The sequence below is a fragment of the Archocentrus centrarchus genome, chromosome 4 (genome assembly GCF_007364275.1).
Source record: "Archocentrus centrarchus isolate MPI-CPG fArcCen1 chromosome 4, fArcCen1, whole genome shotgun sequence".
Lineage (NCBI taxonomy): Eukaryota > Metazoa > Chordata > Actinopteri > Cichliformes > Cichlidae > Archocentrus > Archocentrus centrarchus.
Genome location: NC_044349.1, coordinates 32,139,741 through 32,149,069, shown reverse-complemented (window position 1 = coordinate 32,149,069; position 9,329 = coordinate 32,139,741). Strand labels below are relative to the sequence as shown.

At 43.2% G+C, this 9,329-nt stretch overlaps 1 protein-coding gene across 1 annotated transcript; it reads right to left on the bottom strand.

The window, feature by feature from the left end:
- Positions 1-3,170: 3,170 nt before the first annotated feature.
- On the bottom strand, positions 3,171-4,916 carry LOC115779624 (zinc finger BED domain-containing protein 4-like). Its single transcript, XM_030728387.1, has 2 exons — positions 3,838-4,916; positions 3,171-3,702 (listed from the first exon to the last, which is right to left on the bottom strand). Exons 1-2 carry the CDS (start codon positions 4,914-4,916, stop codon positions 3,171-3,173), a joined length of 1,611 nt encoding a protein of 536 aa, XP_030584247.1.
- Between the last annotated feature and the right edge of the window lie 4,413 nt (positions 4,917-9,329).

Below are 9,329 nucleotides of genomic sequence, written 5' to 3'. Positions count from 1 at the left end.
AGCAGTTTTTGCAGAGTGGTAAGCCACACTGTGCTGCAGGTAGAGTGCCAAACTGTAATAATGTTTAGACAGTTGTTAGTTGTCAAAGTAACATACTGGTAAATACCAGGAACCAAGGTTCTACATTAGCACCGAGATAATCAATTTTATTCACTTCACCTGTCTGTTTTTGTTTCTTTGTTTGTTTTAATGTTGTGGCACACTGCATAACATGATGAGTTAATAGGAAAATGCTTTTTGAGTCTTGGGGGTTTCATTGTTCCAGCACTGCAAAGGACCTTAGCGGCAATGCTGAGTGCTGGCACTGCATCTACCTTTGCTAATACATCACTGTCAAAACCTGCCATGTAAATTACCCACAACCTAATTTGACTGCTGGCAGCTTGGCCTGATATTCATGTAGAGATTAGTAGTACAGCCCAGAGAAGTGAGCTAAAGAAGCTCATTTAAGGGGAGGCATGGAGCAAGCCAAAACATACAGAGTCCCACACATGAGCATAATATTCAGTCTCTGAGCTGGGAACACAGATGGCTGTCTCATGAACAGAAAACACTTAAAATTCTGCCGGCACAGAAGCATCACATGAAGTCTTTTGAGCTGCCAGTTCTGAAACACCATATGGACATTTGTCACTTGCTAGATCAGAAAAATAACATGAAGTTTTATTGTTACTAGCTGGGTAAAAAACAAACTATCCAATCATAATAGTGACTGGCTGAGAAACTTAGAACTTATTCTTAGAACTTAGCTCTGAAACACAGGAAAATTACTCTTTATAACCCATAACTGGCTTGGAAACAGGAAAAACAGTCATATTATTAGACGGCATAGAAACAAAACTTGGCCAGTTGAAGCCAAGGAAGTGCTCCAAGGAACAAAATGGTTATACTCACTGAGGAGTTTTTTGCACACACGGCCAGAGTGGGTGGAGTGAGCTGAGGCTGCACAGGGCATGCAGTGTCACCAGGTTGGGGCTGTGCAAAGCTTACTGCGCTGGCACGCTGGGGCTGCCGATTCATGAACTGAGGAACCTTGCTTCCTCCTATGTGGAACTGACTGCAACGGCAGTAATGGGGATTTGGGCTGAGACAGTACTGAAGGCTTGTCAGGCTTAAGGAGTGGGGAGGTAACACACTCTACAACAGGGCTTCCCATAGTGTTTGTGTATATATTTAAAGAGCTTTTTTTCTAGCAGGTGCTGCAGGACTTGACAGACATGAGAATGGTGCTCTGACAGATTCCTGGAAAAGTTTAGAATAGCATAGCGAAGTACTCAAAATGACCAAGAAGAGTATTGAAGGCCATCTTCCACTTGTCTCCTTCCTTTACCCTATAACACCAGGCACTTTTTTTATTAACAGTTTATCTGCATATTTTAACTTCCGTACTGCAGTTTTTCACCGTGTGAACAAACAGCGGTGGATGGAGCAGCTACAAAGTTCTCGTTTCTTCACCTTAACACTTGCTGACCAGGTGGCTGATGAAGGACCTCCACCAGTTTCCCAGTAAAGATTTTAATGGTGGTTACTAAAAGAAAAAGCTGCTGTTTTGGATGCTGGAAAAACGTTTCCTTTTGCACTACTTGAGCTCACCGTCTCTATAACAGCTTTGCCTCTTTGCGCTTGCGCAGTTAAAACCACTGACTGCTATGAGTGTTTTTGAAAAACTAGTGGCTGCAGGAGCCATGCCGCATGTGTGAGTAATGTTGTAATGCTTTGTATTCACAAGCATTCTCGAAAATACGTTTCTACTGCAGGTCTATATTTAGTCACTAATAAGGGATTAATGTATAAAAAATATTTTGACGGAGCCCCTTGGTCCTGGGGGCCTTCCAGTACCGGTAACGCTAGTGCTAATGGCCTGCGGTAGCTAGCAAACCAGTTCTGGTAGCTACAGCTGAAGTAAAGACAAAAATAACAGCTGAAATTCTCAGCGGGCACAACACACACAGACACACAGAGCAGTGGAGGCGTGGAAATGCATGTCAGCGATAGTTGCCACCCGCCACGTAAAGTACGGAACCCCACATGTTACGGAGCCGTATTCCACGGAGTCCCGTAACATACGGGGTTCTGTATTTTACAGGTGGCAACTCTAGCGATGATCCACTCTGTGTTAAAGGAAATCCATCGCAGCGACGGAGAGCTTTTTAGAATTTGTGTGCGCGCGTGTGTGTGTGAGTGATTCACACTTCAGTCCAGTAGGTGGCGGTAATGCAATTCTATGGTGGTTTGCCAGCCACCAGTAAACCCACAAAAAGACGATGGAGCACTAATGCTGCTAATGCTAGTGAGGAGCGCCGCTTACACGGAGACAACGGAGCGCTGCAGAGTTTAAACAAAGCATCGAAACAGTAAATTTGTGACGATAATTTTTTAGAATTGATTTAATCGAGTTAATTGATGAATCGTTGCAGCCCTAGATATAATTCAAACCTCAGAAACTGATGCATGGGTGAAACCTCTTGTCTTTCTTTTTTATGAAGAAACCTGCTCCAAGATGAAAGGATGGTTTCCAGCAGCCATGGAGTTGATGATGTACTTTTCCATTGCATCTTGCTCAGATTTTGAAAGAGTGTTTAATCTGCTGGAAGGCAGAGGTGCACCAGGAAGCAGACCGATGGCACAACTGTAAGGACAGTGAAGCGGAAGAGACAAAGCCAAGTAGGGTTTAATATTTTTCCCGAAAATGGCATGAATCAAATCCCGGGAAAAGACGAGCAATTTCCCGGGAATCCCGGGAAAAAGTGGGTTTTATTTATTTTTATTTTAATTAGGCCTTCTGTAGCCTGTGTCTGGCTTAACCTATTTTGATATTGTAGATATTTTACTCAACTCCATTTTAAAAGCGAAATATGTTTAAGTAATCTATTTCATGAGACCTTCTTCACACATTAGGCCCGTATTCTAATTCATGATTGTTAGTAAGTGGCTGCAAACGAGGAAAAGAAACACTCGAAGTTAAACAGATATTTCTTTATTGTTCAGGCATATATTATAGGCTATATAATGCAAGATAACAATATATAATAATATAAAATTAACAACAAATTAAAGAGGAAAAAAGTACAACTGTGTATTAAAACGCTTGAAACGGAGGCTGAACGTGCCTGAAATGAAAAGTAATGCTTTCGCATTAAACGAACCCTTCTGTCAATATTTCCTTAACTTTAACATTCGGAAGCTTTCTTTTTTTTCTGAAAGTGTGCTTTTAAGAAGCAGAGAGCATCGAGAGATTCTGCGCTTAAGCGATTTCGGAGTTTAGTGACAAATTGGCCGCAGATAGAAAATGCTCTCTCCGCCTCCACGGATGTAGCCTGAACAGAATGCAGGGCATCAAACAACTGCTGCAGGTGGGGCGGTCTCCTGTTTGTAGCTTCGAACAGAGAAAACTCTTTGGTCAGAACTTTCATGAGGTCACCCTCTTTGATTTCATCTGACGCCGGCATAGTGGTCATTGAAATGGCCTGCTGCAGATCCAATGCTAGGTTGAGGTTCCCTTCAGTTGAGACGTCTTCAGTCGGTGATGTAGGTCTGGCATCTGCATCACCCTCGCTCGCGCTCTCTTCGGAGAAACGGCCGAGGAAAAGACGCTCCACAAGTCCCTTAGCCGTCCGTATCAGCATCTGTCTTGATGGCATGGTGAAAATCTCAGTGGGCCTTGGTGCTGGTGCGACTAGAACACCGGGATCCAGAAGGTACCTGCCAAAAAATATAGTAATGAAAATGAGTGGATTGACCAAGGCCTCATTCTCCGATCACAAAATTAATAGGCTACGTTACTACTACTACTACTACTACTACTACTATAATAATAATAATAATAATAATGCTCACCTATACAAAGATACCAAGTTCTTCTGTCTCCGTTCCATGAATCTCCTCTCAATCGCATCCCTCATTTCAAGGCTCAGGGGGGTGTCCTGCTTTGTCAACTGGTCAATCATGAAGATGAAAATCCCATCAGCTTTAACGAGGGTGGTGTCACGGTTACAAAGCGATTCGACTCCCATCTTCACCGGCTTTAAGCAGGAGCTGAGTTGCTGAATGAGTGCAAGCTCTTCGTTGGTGATGATTAGTGCATTGTTGATATCAACGAGGGTCTTCGTCACTGGTCTGTGTAGTGCAATGTAGCGGTCCAGCATGTCAGCCAAACTGTTCCATCTGGTGCGACAATCCAAGATGAGTGCCAACTCTTTCCCCTGGTCTTGTTTGACACATTCCCTCAGCTTGTCGTTGCTGACTGGGGATTTGTGGAAGTGCCTCGCAATTTTACGCACTCGCTCCACGCTCCTGTACATGTCCTCTCTCACTGACCGATACCCATCCTCGCACACAGCTAACTCGTCATCAGAGTCTTCACTGCTCTCCTCCTCTTCTTCACTTGCTTTGCTCTCTCCATCAGAGGTGGCACGGTGGTAGAGCACATCTGTGACAGCCAGGTGAACTGCGTGGGCATAGCACAGCTGTAATTCCGGCAGCACCAGTCTCCCAAACTTCACCATCACTGATGCTCCATCCGTAGTGCAGCACACAATGTGTTGGTTCATGTCAAGCTTGAAACACTGAAGCTGATCGTCAACCAATGCTTTCACTTTTTCTGCTGGCATTGTTCCACGGACATGTATGACACCTAAATTCCAGTAAGTTTGCGCACCGTGCACATTTATGCTCATGTACCGCTTATGTTGGGAAGAAGTGTATTCGTCAATGGTCAATGAAAAACGCAACCCTTTCTTCACCATGTCTTGGAACATTTCGGCCAGTTTAATTTTCTCCTCGTTCGCAAACACTCTAACCTGCTTGGAGATTTCTGTGGGATTCTTTGGGAGAGTGTAGCCATCCCTCTTGAGTGCTGATCTCAGATACTCACATTTCGCCATACTATTAAAGGAGAATCCATCAAAAGCTGCCATCTCCGCTAGTATTTCTTCAAGAGACTTGCTGCTAACTCGGCTAAAGTAGCCATCCAGCATTTTAGCACGTTTTGAACATGATGGCCTTTCTTCGTGTTTGTCATGTTTGGACTCTAAATGTCTGCGTAGTCCGCTTGTTGATCCACCAGAACATTTGACGACTCGGTCACACAACATACATTTGGCGCTGTCATTATCTATTTTTGTAAAATGCCCCCACACAAAACTGTTCGTAGACATCATTGCCTGTATGCGCCTCGCTTCTGCTGAGTTACCGCAATACCGTAAGTACTGTTGACTCATCACCCCATCAATGTTACCGTATGACAACAAATCGACGTGCGCGACTTTTTTCCCGGTTTCCCGTCTTACGTTTCCCGGGAAACGGGAAATGGTTCTGATCGCATTTCCCGGGAATCCCGGATCCCGGGCTTAAACCCTAAAGCCAAGTTCTTACGCAATGCCTCAGTGAGATCATGGTAGACCTGGGGAATAGAGGACAAATCAGCTGGTTCAGGACACGCTCATGGTGGAACAGGTGTACTGGGTGATGAGGCAGATTTTAAGCAAAACTAATCACAGAAGCTACTCCAGCCAGAGATGATGTTATTTGACCAGTCTATTTGAGGGTTGTGTTTTCTGAGTCAAGGATGTTCCTAGACCAGAGGTCTATTGCATTACTGTAATTCCATTAAGTGCTGTAACCAGAATAGGCTCAGGGAGTTGTTCCAGAGGAATGTCCAAATCCATAGCCAAAGCATGATTAAGAAAGCTCTGTTCAGTGCCTGAATCCATTAGTGCTTGAATTGACTGGGAAACTTTAGCGAGAAGCAGAAACCTTGGTATGGGGCTGTTGTTAACTCCAGTCAACAGTATCCCTACCTTGGCTGGCAGGCACTTTGGCAGTCATGGACAGGTCTCCATTACATGTCCCCTGTTTCCACAGTATAAGCATTCACTGGCAGCACTTCCTGCATCTCTCCTGTGGAGAAAGAGAGCTAGTTGCATTGACTGTACTTTTTTCACCTGGTCCATTGAATCCAAGTTCACCATCTTCCAAAGAATTGCCATCGGACACAGGAATTGCTTGACACGAAGCCCCATGGGAGCTGTAGTCCCACAAGCGCCGATGCTCCTGAAGGTGGTCATCAATCCTGATACACATAGAGATTAACGAGTCTAGAGTTACGGGCAATTTCTTATCTGCTAATTGTCCTCTCAATTCATCATTTAAACCATGCAGAAAGGCAGCCTTTAAAGGCTTGTCCTCCAAACCTGCTTTATCTACTAAAATCCAGAAGTCCACAGAAAAATCAACCAAACTCCACTTACCTTGTCATAAAAAGTCTATGAGCAGCGTTCACAAGTTTACAATGCTGTCCTGAACTCCCTCCCCAGGTGGCTCAACCCCATTCACACCTTTGTTCACGGGAAATCAATAGGGTAACTGAAGAAAGATGTCATCTAGGATTTTCAAATTGATGCCATATATGCATCTACTAAATATTTTGGATGACTTAGTTCTTATTATAACCATGGCAATCACAAAAAGTGACACTATTCTCAGTGATTTATATTTATTATGATTTTAGCATTTTGTATACCTGGTTATTTAGCCATTTGCTTATGAATTGATATGGCGACTAAAGTCATTAAGGCTCATATGTACCCCATTAAGATCTATCGAGACCTGTTAATTATATGGTCTAGAACTTGTACCTCCAGCGGATTTGTGCCACTTAAAGATTCTACTGCTGAGGGGTAGCACTGGAAACTGACAGTATTTTCTACTCTACTTGAGCATTCAAAGCTCTGTAGATAACATATCTCATTCACCCAATCACACACAATTTCACACTCTGATGAATGCATCGGGAGCAACTCAAAGCTCAGTATCTTGCCCAAGGATACTTTGGCATGCAGACTGGAGGAGCCAGGAATTGAACCACCACCCTTCAGGTTAGTAGATACAGTGGGGAAAGTAAGTATTTGATACACTGCAGATTTTGCAAGGTTTTCCCACCTACAAAGAGGTCTGTAATTTTTGTTGTAGATACACTTCAACTGTGAGAGAATCTAAAAACAAAATCCAGAAAATCACATTGTATGATTTTAAATAATTAATTTGCATTTTGTTGCATGAAATAAGTATTTGATCACCTGCCAACTAGCAAGAGCTCTCATAGACCTGTTAGTTTTTCTTTAAGAAGCTTTCAGAAGGACAGCTGAAAGTAATGAGAAAACAAGACAAAGGAAGTAAAACCTAACATGAGACACGGAGAAAAACTAATACCAAAATAAACCAGGAAGTAACTAATAAATACAGAGTTAGACAACACACAGCAACTTTACACGAGGGGAAACACTGTAGAGGACTTGGAATTCCAAAACTAGAAGCATAACAGTAATTATCAGGCTCAAAATAATCCCCCAAACCCAAAAACAAAACCACTAAAGTAAAGCCCATGGCAGTCATGGCTTTAATCTAAACTGTCGGTACAAGGCTAATACGTTTCTTGGAACTTCTTCAAGTAGCTTCTTGGAGCTGAGATTTGAGTGATAAGGGATCCTTCCACAAATTGTGAAACAAGTACTAGCAACCAAGTACAAATACTAGCTCTACTACTACTACTGTAACTGACACCGATTTCTCTTGAAATTATTTTTCATTATTATTAGTCACTATTAGTCATTAAGCGGCAGTTCATATATGGGGGAAATGTGAATGCAGAGAGAAGTGACATGGGAAAGAATTGCAGCACGCGTAAACGCATAAGGTATAATGAATTTGAAATTTAAATTTGAATATTGAAGCACATCTGGAGGAAACCCACGGAGGAAACCCACGCAACGCAACGCGTGGGTTTCCTCCGGGTACTCCGGTTTCCTCCCACATTCCAAAGACATGCACTTACTGGGGTTAGGTTAATTGGCTATTCTAAATTGCCCATAGGTGTGAATGTGAGTGTGAAAGGTTGTTCGTCTCTCTGTGTTGGCCCTGTGACAGGCTGGCGACCTGTTCAGGGTGTACCCTGCCTCTCGCCCTATGACAGCTGGGATAGGCTCCAGCCCCCCCGCGACCCTGACCAGGATAAGCGGAAGCGAATGGATGGATGGATGGATGGATGAAGCACATCTGTTTTAATCATAATATTTCTGTAGGTGCAATAGCATGGGCATAAAGAGGACTTGGCAGCAGCTTAAAATGAAATATAAAAACATAATCCAAACTGGTGAGGTTTACTTTTGTCCCCCTTTTTGGTTCCCCTTGCATTGAAATATAGGAATAAATAAAATGAGGTAAAAAAATAAATAAAAATTCCACTGGCCTAATATCCTGCTAAGAAAACATGTGAATCCCATTTAGCTTACAGAAAGACGGCAGAGACACACAAACTGGGTGGAGGGCCATCTCTACCACTTCTGACTGAGGCAGGAGAGCTTGCCCTGAGTCAGAACACTGGATGCCAGTGGCTGAAGGCATTTCCCTGAGGGACCTCTCCTGAACCAGCCCCCACCCCCCTGGGCACAAGTGGCTACATATTGTGCACACTCTGTCTGTGTAATCGTTATTCATTCTGATGGCGTTATCTGCTTTGTTGAGCCTTCTACCTTAAAGGACCCATTCCAGCCCTTGCACCTGTGAGTAGGCCACTGAGTGCTCCTGTGATTTTTGTAGACAAAGTGTTCTGAAACAAAATATTGCACTCCATCACAGCACAGTGAGGATGAAGGCCTTGAGTTCAGGCCTGCTTTGACCTTGTCCAAAAAAGGATAGCTCAGAATGAGCATATAATTTTCATCAGTAAAATGGTATGAGAGATTGGAACCCCTTGTTGGTCTCTCTCTCTCTCTCCAAAAAGGGAACAACCTTACATACATACAGGAAACAAGCTATACCTGGTTCTCCATAAAATACTATGTGGTATAATGTCAAGGGTTAAGAATGTGGGTGCTGGCTATATAACTCTTGCCATTCCCTTTGCCTTACGAGTTAGGGCAGGGGTCGGCAACCTGTAATACGGAAAGAGCCATTTGAACCCGGTTTCCATGGAAAACAAAACAACGAGAGCCGCAAATAATACCGGAAGCCGGTAGCGGCTACCGCGCGTTACTAAAATAAATAAATAAAATGATTTTATTTTAATATTTCAAGATCACAATAATGTTCCAATTTAAAACTAAAACAAACACCGAACTGACAAAAATAAAATGCACTTCAATTGGATACTTATAATTTACTTCCTCGAGCTGCACAGAGCCACAGATTAAGTCTGAATGAGCCGCGGGTTGCCGACCCCTGAGTTAGGGCAATTGGAAATCCCTCTCCCAGGCAGCTAAGGAAAAAAGCGTCTGTTTTGACACTCTGTTTTTGCAATAAACTTTGTATATGCATCAAGACTTTTTTTCTTC